We start from the raw sequence: 14,138 nt of genomic DNA on the forward strand, positions 1-14,138 counted from the left end.
CTGCAGATTTTGAGGTTTGGGTGCGGACAGCACTCCGTGTGCTGTCCGCATCCGTTGCTCCATTCCATGGCCCCGCAAAAAAAATAACATGTCCTATTAGTAGGCACTTCTACAATTGGCCGTCTGTTCCTTTCCGCAAATTGCGGAAGGCACACGGGCGGCTTCTGTTTTTTGCGGATCTGCAATTTGTGGACCGCAAAAAAACGGAAATGTCGTGTGCATGTGGCCTTACGTTGACATCTACAGGAGTTCCAAAAATAGTGAAGCGAGTGCCTTTGGCTCTTTACAGAACTGCCATAGAAGTTGATACGCGGCCACCTCTCCATTCACCTCTATGGGAGTTCGGGAAATAGCTGAGCCGGCACTCTATTTTCAGAACTTCCATAGAAGTAAAGAGGATGGCCACCACTGCAGTATTGTGCATGCGCCAGTAACTCTTCAGTCAACACATGCGCAGTTAGCATTGGGGAAAGCTGACTGAGTTGTACTGCACATGGGATGTATGAAAGCAGAGATAAGGGCTTAGTTAACATAGAATTGTCATTGTGGGGTAGAATAAAGGTAATACAAAGCTACAAGCTTTCAGAAATATTGTCATTTACTTTACTTGGTTGTGAAATGTTTTGATTTCTTTTTTTTTTTTTTCTTTTAGGCTACATAAATGAGAATGGCTATTTGAACTTGGTTCACTTTGAAAAGTATCTTGCTAAACTTTCAGCTGTGAGTTGTTTTTATAAGTACATATTAGAGTAGAAGTTAGGTTTTAGAAACCTGTTCATCATCCTTTCTGTAGTTTTCAACCATTCTTTGTTCCTGAGACCATCACTGATCATTATACAGATAAGAAACATCTGATCGCATTTAGACGAGCAGATAACTGTTACAATTCAAACACCAACAGTTATGTCAGGTGACAATCGTGTAGTGTAAAGGCTGCATTACACAGGCCGATTGAGCAAGTGTTTGTTGGGAAACAAATCGCTCTTTCCCGTCAATCGCCAGCTCGCTAGTGGAGGAGACCGCTGTTATTAAATGCAGCCATCTCCTCCGCAGCATGGGAAGGAGCGATCATTATGCCGTTATTGCTCGTCCCCATGCTGTCTAGTGGTTTGCTCACAGCAGATCGTAATTAGACAGCACAATCTACCGCCTGCAATAAATGATTTGTAAGCGTGCTTAAAAATCACAATTGCTCGGTGAACAAACAAGTTTGATCTTCGTACATCTAGCGGCAGTATTACACTGCAAGATGATCGGTGTAATACAGCCTAAGGCCTCATGCACACGACCGTTGTTCTGGTCCGCATGCAAGCTGCAGTTTTGGCGGCTCGGATGCGGACCTATTCACTACAATGGGGCCGCAGAAGATGCAGACAGCACTCTGTGTGCTGTCTGCATCCGTTGCTCCATTCCACGGTCCGCAAAAAAAATATAACCTGTCCGATTCTTGTCCGTTTTGCGGACAAGAATAAGCAGTTATATTAATGGATGTCCGCGCGGAGCGCAAAACGCACAATGGTCTTGTGCATGTAACTTTAAGTGTATGTAATGACTAAACAATTCGACTGGAAACGTTTGTAAGAATTTTGAGAACAAATAAATTATCGCTTGTCATTATTGAACTATGGTACTGTAAAGGAACATGGTGTGATCTTTCAGTGATGTAAAACAGGCGGCTTTTATGTAAATCATTGCTTGTACATGAAAATGCTTGTCTGTCATTTGCTTTAAATCGCCAAATGCTTTCATCGCCAAAACGATTCTGTTCTTCTAAATGCACCATTAGGTAACTCTTGATGGTAAATGGAGGTGGCTAAAATTGTAGGCGCTAAAATATTAGCTTTCAAATAGCATGTTAAAGGTGTCATCCCATGGTTAATGTAAAACATGACAACCTCTTTCTAACAAACTTACAACCAGCCCTGTACCTCACATGGATCCAGAGATCTCCTTATTCACTGCTCCAATTGCTCTGCTAGATTTATTTCAAGCTGGCAGCACAGGTGGCGTGTCCTTTCTGCTGTCTATCTGTCCGTATGTGGTTTACGGATCCGGACACCGGCAATATGTGTTCCACATTTTGCGAACGCTCATAGAAAATTCCTTTTATATTCCGTCCCTATTGAAAATTAATGGGTCCGCACCTGTTCCGCAAAATTGCAGACGTGTGAATGGACCCTTAAGGGTATATTCACACAACCGTGTGTAATCCTTTCCGTTTTGCTGTCTGTAAATAACGGAACCGTGTGTCTGCATTTTGTTGGCGAATGACATCCGTTTGTGTTCCATATGTCTTCAGTTTTTTCTGGTCCGCAAAAATGGAAGGGAAAAAAAAGAGAAAAAATGAATTATTAAGGTCTTCAATAATACGGAAACAGATCTGCAAAAAACGGATGACATACAGAAACCATTCCATATGTCATCCACAATTTGCAAATCCATTGACTTGATTGGGGCTGTGGACCAATCTGTGCGGACAATAGTGTTACAAGCTTCATATTTTTGCGGACTAGAAATGCGGAAACACGGATGCGGACAACATACTGAATGTTATCCGCACATTTTATTCACCCATAGGAATGAATGGATCCGCATCTATTCCACAAAATGCGGAACGGATATGGATAGGACGCAGATCAAATTATATGGTTGTGCAAATGTACCCTAAGGCTAGAGCTACACGACGACATTTGTCGCACAACATTTTTTTGTAATGATAGTCAATGGTGTCGTACTGCGACATGACGGTCGCACAAAAATCAATCCAGGTTTTTATTAAAGGTGGTGTCTGGGATAAGGCAAACCTTTTTAGTCTCCAAGAATAAACCGTTCACCCCACACACTTATTGAACGAACACCATTCATCTTTCACAGTTGTTTGCACGTCTTCACTTCCTTTTTTGTTTGCAGTTTGACCGGGAGCATTTCAATGAAATATTTGTTGACCTAAAATGGTTTGAAAGCAAAGTTGGCAATAAATACCTCAATGAAGCTGCAGGCCAAGCTGCTGAAGAAGCTGAGAATTGTAAGAAGAAGAGCAAGGTGAGCGGATTGTCCGTAAGTGGCGAGACGGGAACTGCCAGTGGCTATTCTTTCCTTCTGCATTTTCAATATCACCATTAAAGGGATCGGTCACTTTCCCCAAGCACTCTTAAGTACCGTAGTACATGAATAGTACTGGTCCCGCTGACTGCACATCGGTAAATTGTATGAGGATACTCACCAGTTACCCCAGAGTGCAACCGTAAGTCGGTGCTGGAGCACATTGATGGTAGTTCTTTCAATGTATTTCAGTGTCAGTTTATTCACGCAGCGAGAGGAACGAGGGTTAGTATACCTTTTCATATTAGGGATTTTGAGTCGGTATGAGCAGTACTATTCCATATATTAGGAGCGGTGACAGATTAATTATCTTCTTAGGATAGTAATTAGACTGCTAGATACTGCCCTCTGATAATGCAATCTGACTCCTCTCCTGAAATGTCTGTTTTGGTAACTGTATCTGTTGCATTCCCCATGCAGTAACAATTCTGGGGCATATTTTTAAATGTTTGTGTTGTACCTCTTCCTTTAGGAAGTTTATGCATGGATGTTACCAGTTGGGAGTGTGTCCCATCACAACATGACACTGTCCATTCATAAACTATTGGTGATAAAGGAATTGCACTAAATAAAATCATTAAAATAGATGCTCCAGAATGGATGTTTCATGTGGAATACAATTATTTACTAGAATATTCAAGTTAGAAGTTGTTCCAATGGTAAAAAAGGAGAAACGAGGAGTTACAGCCACGTCAGCAGTGTACTGGAACAGAATATTGCCACCGGGGCTTCATTGGTGGCAACGTGTTTTGGCACTGAGCCATTGCCTTTATTAGGCCAGCCAGGCGGTGTGCTCCTCGTTTCTCTGCGGCGGCCAGCCATATGTAGAATTCACCACATTGCCTTTATTACAGTTGTGTCTTTTTAGCACAACTGCTCAGAGTGAGCATCTACTTGCTTGAGTCTTAATATTGCCAACAGCAAAAATGCAATATATCTGTGCTGCGCGGTGTATGATTTTATCTTCTCATGTTAGGAGTTGTGACAGGTCTTCTTTAAAACCCTTTTACGAGGGCCAAAAATATCAAGCATTGTCTGTGGCACCTAAAATCATCATTTCTGGGCAGCCGATCGTCATGTATCAACAGGGAACTGCTGCCCAGTAACTGTATACATACAGAGGAGATGATTGCTGTATGTACTTGTAGCTCTCACCTCTGCTCACAGTCAGGCAATTATCAGGAACAGACTGTTAATTCCCCATAATTGCCTTGTCATTTAGCTCATATAAAGCTGTGGATTACTGACTAGCGAACATTACTGGAGGTTTATGTTACACAGTGGTGTGTATATAGATCTAGGCTATATGTGGAGCAAAGATAAAACATAATACAAGGGAACTGCTTAAAAGATTATCTTGGGGTCTATTCAGACATCCCGTAGTGCATTGCGGATCCACAATAGACCCAGCCGGCATCCCCATAGAACTGCCTATTCTTGTCCGCGCGGACAAGAATAGGACATGTTCTATTTTTTTCCGGAGCCGCAGATCGGGCGCGCGCTCTGCAAATGCGGATGCGTAGAGCACATAGTGTGCTCTCAGCATCCATTCTGTCATCATAGAGAATGAAAGGGTCCGCACTCGTTCCGCAATTTGCGGAACGGATGCGGACCCATTATACGGACGTGTGAATGGAGCCTAATTCTGTTTGTGTCTTCACAGGAGTTGGAGGATGCACTTTGTTTAGGGGCATTAGAAAAAGAGGGAGAAGAAGATGCTAAATGTAAGTAAACATATCTTATCTCTTGGATCTGAAAGGGCAACAAAACCGAATTAATAAAAAAAAGAAAAGGCAAATGTCCCAAAGAATATAAAAAATTCATATAATATTAGAATAATTTAAAAATATACTTTTATATAAAAATGAGTCGCACTGCAAAGAAAGGATCACATTCCCAGATATATGCAGCAACTACATGAGTATTGTACATACAAAAATGTAACAGTTCCATGTAAAATCCCCCCAAAAGACAAGGGGGCACTGCCTCCGACTGAAGAAGAAAAAGTTCAGTCTCCAGAAGCGTCAAAGCTTCTTTACTGTAAGAACGGTGAAGCTGTGGAATAGACTTTCTCAGGACGTGGTTCACAGCAGGAACAGTGGACAGTTTTATAAAGGGTTTAGGCGAATTCTTAAAAGTAAAAAAAACAAATGCTTATGAAAACATGTAGAAATCTGAGTCTCATTTCCTTCTGGGATTCGCGTCCCTACCTATCCCTTTGTTTGAACTTGATGGATGTTTGTCTTTTTTTAACTGTATTAACTATTTAATTGATAAATAAGAATGTTTTAATATTGCCATCCCAAATAGGATAAGATAGTTGCAGGAGAATGCGTCCATGCTGATGCGCGTTTTGAGCGCTGCCAGAGTTCTGGGAGTGCTGCTGCTGTTTGGTATTCTGATGACAAATAGGGTTACCACAATCACAAATTATGATGGGTCCATAATAAAAATGCTCGCTGTTTGCTTCTATAGCGCTTATCATCTGCATATTGGGAAGCCATCCCCGGCACCAAAAGGGCCCACAGGAAGTGAGCAGGCTAGCGTGCCATACTTGGTCACTAGGCTATTGATGTGTGGGTTTTTTAACCGCTTTCTCTGGGTATAATTATTGGATCTTAAAGGGGTTGTCTCATGAAGACAACCCCTGGCCATAGTCCCCATTGGATCATACATGAATCTCTGATAAATTTTTCCCAAGTGTGTATATTGTTATAATGTTATTCCTACTGGATTTTAATGGTCTGTTCCCTTGTTTAATGTCTTAGGTTTGGATGAGGACCCAGAGGAGGAGGATCTTTTTGAGACTGAGTTTAGACAGTATAAGAGATCATATTACATGTCAAAAATGGAAGTGGAGGTTGTGTCCGAGTAAGTATCCCCCAACTCAACCAGGCTGAATAGTAGTATGGGCATGTCCGCCGAGGGATAAAGAAGCATGTTAAATACTAGCTGGGCAACCTTTTTTACAAAATGATACTAGTATGGAGATATGTTCATTTTTAATCATTCATTCAAACATTTTTGCACCTTTGTCTTTTCTTAGTGAGTTTCTGGCCAGTCAAGCGTTATGTTATGTACAGGCCATACAGTGGATTTTGCACTACTACTACCATGGTGTCCAGTCCTGGAGTTGGTGAGTAGCGTTCTCTCTCTTATGTTATCTTTGCGTCCGTTAAAAACATAACAGAAGGGTGGGGGATGAGGAATTTACATCTGTCTATGGATGCATGTATATGTCTTGTATAATGAAGATGAAGTGTAGTCTCCAAGGAGCCTCTTCTTCAGGCTGCCATCCTTTCCGTGTCCGTGCCATACTCTTTCAGCATTTCACCTCTGCAGCCATTGAGAGATTACATTTCCTTGTTTCTAGATTGCGTTTAGGTTTTTCGCCTGCTCTCACAATATACCATGCAGAATACTTAGACGTAAATGACAATTACATTAAGCACATTATAGGACTGCATTTTGGCCGACTTCCAGGCATGAAATCTTCCCGCCAGGAGGTTCCTCCTCCTCCATGAGTTTGATCGGCGGACGCTCTACTCCGCCCCCCGGCCTGTAGGTTAACCCCTTGGTGCCAGCCACCCTAGGAAGCGGGCACCAATATGGAGGAGGCCTTTTTTTTTTTTTTTTTCCCTCCTGGACGTTTTTTTTGTGGCCCCTCCCTGCCTCTTCTGAGAGGCTGTGTTTAAAAAATAAAAATTAGTAAAAAATGTTTCGTGGTGCTGCGCTGGAAGCTGGCGTAGCCTGCTGCTCTCGTTTTCTGATCTGGCCATGTGCGTGACTTTCCCCTTCCTTAGGCGGCATGTCGCGCTCACCGGTTGCGCTGCTGGCCAGGTGCATGACCCCCATCCATAGGCGGAATATTGCCCCCTCACTGAGTATGGTGTGGAATATTGGCCCTCACTTCAGTGGATATGGTGCTGGCCGTGTGCATGACCCTCCTTTCCACAGGTGGAATACTGCACTCTCACTGGATACGGTGCTGACCACGTGCATGACCCCCTTCTATAGGCTGAAGACTGCACTCTCCCTGGCTGCGGTACTGGCCATGTGCATGTCCCCCTTTCTATAGGCGGAAAACTGCACTCTCCCTGGCTGCGGTACTGGCCATGTGCATGTCCCCCTTTCTATAGGTGGAATACTGCACTCTCCCAGGCTGCGGTACTGGCCATGTGCATGACCCCCTTTCTATAGGCTGAATACTGCACTCTCCCTGGCTGCGGTACTGGCCATGTGCATGACCCCATTCTATAGGCGGAATACTGCACTCTCCCTGGCTGCGGAACTGGCCATGTGCATGACCCCCTTTTATAGGCGGAAGACTGCACTCTCCCTGGATTCGCTGCCGACCATATCTATGACCCCCTTCCACAAGCGGAATACTGTTCTCTTGCCGGATACGTTGCTGGCCAGGTGCTTGACCCCCTTCCTTAGGCGGAATGCTTACACTCTTACTGGATGCGGTGCTGACCATGTACAGGACCGCCTCCCCTTTCCATAGGCGGAATATTGCTCGCTCATGGGATACCATGCTGACCTTGTACATGCCCTTTTCTTAGGCGGCATTTCGCGCACTCACGCAAGTGCTGGCCATGTGCCTGTCCCTCTTCATTGGCCGAGCAGTGGCACTCTCACAGGTTCTGTGCTTGTCGCGGGCCTCCCCCTTTCAGAAATCAATGAGGACATCGTCCTTCCCTCCTTGTGTCCCTCCCCTTCCCACCCCAGGGAAAGGTACCTGCATAGTCTGGATGTTGTCAGGGCCTTGAAGATGTACTTGAAGGTCACCGACCAGCTCCTTTTTTTTTTTTTTTTTTGTGGTTCCGGGAGGTTGGCGGCCTCCAAAGTGGCTTGCCTGCTTCGTCAAATTGGCTATTGCTGAGGCTTACCACGCTAACGACAGAGTCCCGCCTTTCGGTGTCACTGTTCATTCCACCAGAGAGGTAGGTGCCTCCTGGGCCAAAGGCATCAGGCTTTGGCTGAACCATTGTGCAAGGCGCCCACTTGGTCCTCCTTGCACGCCTTTACCAAGTTCTACAGGGTGCATACTCATGCATCGGCGGACGCTGCCTTGGGCAGTTCCTTGATACCTACGGTGGCTTCGCCTTGGAGCTGTAGTCCCTCCCCTCTTGGACTGCTCTCGGACGACCCAAGGTCTTCTGTCTCCCCCAAGGAATATGGGCGAGAAAAGGAGATTTTTGTATAACTTACCAGTAAAATCTCTCTCCCCCCCTCTCCCCCTCTCCCTTGAATGATTGTTTTCTACACGGTTATGGTCTTAGTTGCCTCGTTGTGTAGTTGACTTGTTGATTCCATTGTTGGTCATTACCTTTTTTCACTACTTGGACACGCAACTGGTAGTCTCTCTCTCCAGGCTGAGGGTATAGCTGCTGGAGGAGGGGCTTAAGAGTTTTCACTTAGTGTCACGCCTCCTAGGGAGCTGAGCTATACCCAAGGTCTTCTGTGTCCCCCAAGGAAGAGGGAGAAAGAGATTTTACTGGTAAGTTATACAAAAATCTAATTTTTGCCTCTAGTGCTCCCTTAATAAAGTAAAACATAAATACTGTTTCCCTGATATTTGGGCACATACGGCGTTCCCAGAAGATGCGGTCACACACTCAGCGCGCTGCTGCCTGTGCAGGAGGCTGATTCCCGGGCAGGAGGTTGATTCCTGGGTTTTCACCGTTCCTTCCACATACCCAGGTTTGCCAGAGTTCAGCGGAATGGTGAAGCAGGTAGCGGACAGCTCCCTTCACCATGTAAATGAACTGCCCGGGCGGGTGCGTCCTCAACACGCTCTATGCCTGGACAAAAGATCATTGAGGGCATATAAACCTGTAGCAGATATGCTGTGGATTTTCTGTCAAGGAATTGCATGCATAAAATGTGTAGTGAAGGAAAGTGAATGAGATTCCACACCCTGGTTATGCAGTGGAAATTGACCTGTGGTACAGATTTTATATCTGCAGCATGTCCATTTAGGCTGCGGATTTTCTGCGATGCAGAGTGAAATCTGTGTCAAATCTACAGCTTTTCTGCACCAAAATCAACAACTAAAAATTCACCATTTGGTGCATCTTGTTTCCAGCGCCCATTTCCAACAGAAACATTGAACTTGCAGTATGTGTCTGCGAGAGCTCCCGTCCTGAGCCAATGTAGCACTGATAGGATCGCATAGCATTAGGTCAGTGTTATTCAATACATTCCATAACTCTAAGGGTTACATAGACTCATAATTCAATATAATGCTCTGCGGTCATATCAGTCCTACATAGCTCAGGACGGGACACGCGCTGCGAGTGTTCAATGCATTAAACTCGCTTGTGTGAAAACAGCCGTATCGCTAGGATATGCCCCCATTGTCTAATAGGTGTGGGCCCCACCACTAGGACCCTCGCCTATATCGGGAACAGAGCCCAGCAAAGAAGTGAATGGGAGCGCACCGCGCATGACCGGCCACTGCTCCCATTCACCTCTATGCTGGCTCGGCTATTTCATTCGGGCCCATAGAAAATGGGGCTCCGTTCTTGCGGGTCCTAGCGATATGCCCCCATTGTATGAGATGAGACAACCCCTTTAATGTTCCCAGAAAGATCTTTCATTCTTTGTCCGGTTTCATTGTAACATTCAGTATGGACTAAACGTGTGTGAATACATCTGCAAAATGATCGTTCATCCGACAGTCCATTCTTCAACTTCTGTTCATCCGTCAGATGACTTCTGTCTGATGCGTCTGTATGTTCTTAGTTCTACTAATAAGATTTCTGGATTTTAGGTATTATCCCTACCATTATGCACCGTATCTGTCGGATATTTGTAATATCGGCCGGTTGAAGCTGACCTTTGATTTGGCGAAACCCTTCATGCCGTTTGAGCAGCTACTCGCTGTCCTCCCTGCTGCTAGTAAAGAGTTGCTGCCTCAGGCTTACCAGGTAACCACTAGACCTCCAGGACTTGTGTACTCTGCTGTTGTGTTGTGGCTACAGGGAAATCTCACCTTTCTCTTTTATAGAGTTTAATGACCAGTGAAGACTCTCCAATCATTGATTACTACCCGCAAGATTTTAAGACTGACCTTAATGGGAAGCAGCAAGAGTGGGAAGCGGTGGTGCTGATTCCTTTCATCGATGAGGTAAGCACTTATTTCTATAGATGACATGACTGTGTAACCCAGTGTAAATGATGGGTGTGCCCCTGTTGCGTACCCCAGCACCCAGGCAGATATTTGCACATATATTCAGCAGTACTGTACATCACTTGACCTGAGCTGTATGAGCGTTCCCTGTATATTGGGTGGTCAGTATACTGGGAAAGACCTCGGTGCTAAACCAGAGCTGCAGCCCCATCAATCCCAGGATAGGTGGGCATCCCAGCAATTTGACTGCCACCAATAAAAAATTACAGTTACCTGGACTGGAATAACACTTTTTTTTTTTTCTTTTTTGCATTTGTTTTTCACTCCATGCCTTCCCAGAGCCATCATTTTATTTTATTTTTTTCCATTCACACAGCCGTACAAGGGCTTGTTTTTTTTGCGGGACAAGTTGTGCTTTCAAATGGCGCCATTTATTGTTGCATACAATGTAGTGGGAAGAAGTTCTATATGGGTGGAATTGGAAACAAAACTCAATTCCGCTCCCGTTTTATATTTACGGCGGTCCCTCTGTGGTAAAACTGATCTGTGCCCTTCATTCTCCGTGCCAGTACAATTGCAACAATACCAATATGCATAGTTTTTCTTTTGTTTTGATAATAAAGAAAATATTAAATCTTTGGAAATACTCAGCTTTTTTTTTTTTTTTTCTTTTCTTTCTGTTTGCGGTATGCAATAAATATGTTCATATTTTAATAGTATGGGCGTTTTCAAATCAGACTATGCCTTTTGATGTTTATTTTTTATTCTGCGAAAAGGGGATGAGTTGAATTTACATTTTTTATTTGTAAATTTTTATTTTTTTTAGGGGATCCCAACATGCAATCGTTATGTTATCCATTACAGAATACAATAATCTGTATATTCCAATGCAGTGCTGTCGCCTGCAGGCATGGATTGGAATATACCAGTAATAGGCCTAGAAGCCTTGTACAGGCTCTGGCCTATTACTACTAAGGAACACCTTCCCTGATCTCAGCAATAGGAAGGCGTTCCTGCCTGTGAAGCGCAGCTTCCCCGTTTTTTTAACCTCACAGATGCTGTTGTGACCTTTTGACCGTAGCATCTGAGAGCACCTGGCAGCTATGGTGCTCGCTCCTCCCCGGAGTGGGCACCATCTTTAAAGACCTGACTTTTGCTGTACATGTACAACAGAAGTTGGGAAGAGGTTAAGCTTTGTTATCATAGGAGCAGACCAATGAAAATGTGGCAGTCCTTGATATGTTACATGATGGGCATCAGCAGCGCTCAGCAGACCACATTGAGTATAATGACTTCCATGGGTTTCCATCATGGCGCCTGTCATTTTACAAGACGCAATTGTGCCGGATGCTACATTTTGTCCTGCACCAGAGACCTCTTACAGAGCTTCCAATACCTATGTAATACAAACTTTCAAAAAACTTCCATTCCAGATGTTCTTGACATGCCAGTTTTCACGATTAATAATCGGCACAGTCTGATTAGAGGTTGGGTAGTATCTAAATACAGCATTGGACTTTTATTTTAAGTGATTTTCTTCCGTTTGTTATTTTCCCGATACAGGAGGGAATGAGGAAAGAAATTCTCCTAGCCTACCAGAAGATACACTCTGGCTGGGTCATTTTGAAAAGAGAAATGGCATTTAGGAAACATATTTTTTGAAATATGGATGCATATTGGTATACGAGCTACAATGAATGTGTGAATGGAATAAATAAAAGCGGTGTGCACATACCATACAGCCAACTGGATAGGAGGAGTCATCCAAGCATTTTCATTTAACTGTGTTCAGTTTGAGTCTGGGCAGATTATGTAGTTTAGCACAGGATCTTTCTTCCATGTAACAAAGGGAAAAATCTGGACGACTGTTGGGGCATTGAATTTATGTATTTTCAGACTCGATTGCTGGAAGCCATGGAGAACTGCAACAAGCGCTTGACAGAGGATGAGAGAAACAGAAACCGGCACAGTGAGTGCTTGATGTACCTGTATGAGAAGGACACAGACTTCCAATACCCTTCACCTTGGCCAGAAAAGTTTCAAAGCATTGAGTTCTGCCATGCCAGGTAAAGCGATTTCCTAGGCGGTAGGAGGAAAGCGTGACATTCAGCATAAGTTATTTGTGCCTAAAATACAGATGTTGAACATAGTATTACAGATGGGTATCATAGCAATCTTACTCTTTGTTAAATGCCCTGTGAAGGCCCTTCTATTTGATTTCATTTTCTGGTGCAAGGACATCAAGGCATCTCTTAAAGGGAATATCATCAGAAAATGACCTATTGTTTAAATCAGGTTTTTATCTAAGGCTACTTTCACACTAGCGTTTTCAATTCCGCTATTGAGATCCGTCATAGGATCTCAATAGCGGAAGAAAGTGCTTCAGTTTTGTCCCTATTCATTGTCAATGGGGACAAAACGGAATGCACTAAAATGCGTTCCGTTTGGTTGCGCTCCCATCGCGGACAGAATAACACTACAAGCAGCGGTTTTCAGTCCACTATGTGGTACAGAGCAAGATGGGTCCGTTCTGAAAATGTAAGTCGATGGGGACAGATCCATTTTCTCTGACACAATAGAAAACTGATCCATCCCCCATTGACTTTCAATGGTGCTCAGGACGGATCCGTCATGGCTATAGAAGACCTAATACAACCGGATCCGTTCATGACTGATGCATGTCGTTGTATTATTGTTACGGAAGCCTTTTTGCAGATCCATGAGTGATCCGCAAAAACCGCTAGTGTGAAAGTAGCCCTAAACATGTTTTTAAATGACTTTTAGTGGTTATTTTTAATTTTCCAGGTCAATATCTGGAGTTTTCATACAGGCTGCTGTGCCTAATAGGTGTCACTTCTTGGTCTGTACAGATCACTTTACTGTAGTTACCTGCTTATCACAGGCAGGATTAGAATGACCGATGTGACCAATATATATAGGTAGATAACACAGGATCCACTATTAACAATAGGTGATATCACAGCTTATCAGCTCATCCTGACCCCTACACAGGTCACCCAACATGCAGAAAACTCTCCCATAAATGTCTGAGATCAGCTCCTGTCCATTGTGTCTATAGCCCATGGTGGCTGCTGTAAAGCATATCTTAAATGCTGTTACAAACAGCTGAGGCAAGAAAGCTGCCCCCATAATCATGTTCAGAAATAAGATAAAACAAATCTACAAACAGAAAATAAAACCGATTAGGCTATGGATCTGTGTAATTATCTGGTTTTACCTAGCAGAAATAAATTTTTATGTTTCTGAAAACTAGGCAAATGAAAGGACTTTATAATTCACTTACTCTCCAGTTGCTGGTTTCTCAGATTTCACTGAGGGTCACATGACCTGTGATGTCAGCTTCTATCCCTGCTCTGATGATTGGTGCAGAAGCCTGAGAGAGCAGATATGTGCATGTACACAAGATGTCACTGTGCTGGCCACGCCCCCTTGCACTGCCGGCTGCTGCTTATTGCGCTCTCCCTGGATTCTTAACCCCTTCAGCTGCACAGACTCAGGGCTGAAGGCTTTACAGAGTAGCTGCAGGCAGTGAGGAGACAAATGCTAGGCATAGGAGCTGACAGACTAGAGGAGTTCTGCACAAGAACAAGTAGGGGGAAGATCCTGTGTGTATCAGCAGTGTGATTGTACAGCTGGGACTTGTAGTCCTACACATACAACATGCTGATAAGTCTCCCAGCAGACAGACATGTCACTCAGGGCAGCTCTTGTATCCACTCCCTTTGCAGAGCAGGGGGAGGGGCAGAGATTGTTCTTGTTATTGCAGGTAAACAAAGAGCCAGAAGAGAACCAGGGAAATAAGGAAATATACATGGTTTTTTTACCTAAAACTTGCTTAGCTTAGTTATATATTGCCGCCCATCAGATTTACAGTGCT

The 14,138-nt window shown here is 43.9% G+C and overlaps 1 protein-coding gene across 4 annotated transcripts in view; it reads left to right on the forward strand.

Annotated features, from left to right (window-relative positions):
* Positions 1-14,138, forward strand: part of XRN1 (5'-3' exoribonuclease 1) — a 77,978-nt gene that overhangs the window by 34,754 nt on the left and 29,086 nt on the right. For all 4 annotated transcript variants that reach the window (XM_044289208.1, XM_044289209.1, XM_044289210.1 and 1 more), the window contains exons 9-16: positions 653-720; positions 2,911-3,042; positions 4,766-4,826; positions 5,871-5,973; positions 6,149-6,238; positions 9,881-10,037; positions 10,118-10,237; positions 12,137-12,306. In XM_044289208.1, coding sequence (XP_044145143.1) covers positions 653-720; positions 2,911-3,042; positions 4,766-4,826; positions 5,871-5,973; positions 6,149-6,238; positions 9,881-10,037; positions 10,118-10,237; positions 12,137-12,306 — 901 coding nt within the window. The remainder of the gene's footprint in view (positions 1-652; positions 721-2,910; positions 3,043-4,765; positions 4,827-5,870; positions 5,974-6,148; positions 6,239-9,880; positions 10,038-10,117; positions 10,238-12,136; positions 12,307-14,138) is intronic.

This window comes from Bufo gargarizans, chromosome 4 (assembly GCF_014858855.1).
Source record: "Bufo gargarizans isolate SCDJY-AF-19 chromosome 4, ASM1485885v1, whole genome shotgun sequence".
In the NCBI taxonomy this organism is placed as follows: domain Eukaryota; kingdom Metazoa; phylum Chordata; class Amphibia; order Anura; family Bufonidae; genus Bufo; species Bufo gargarizans.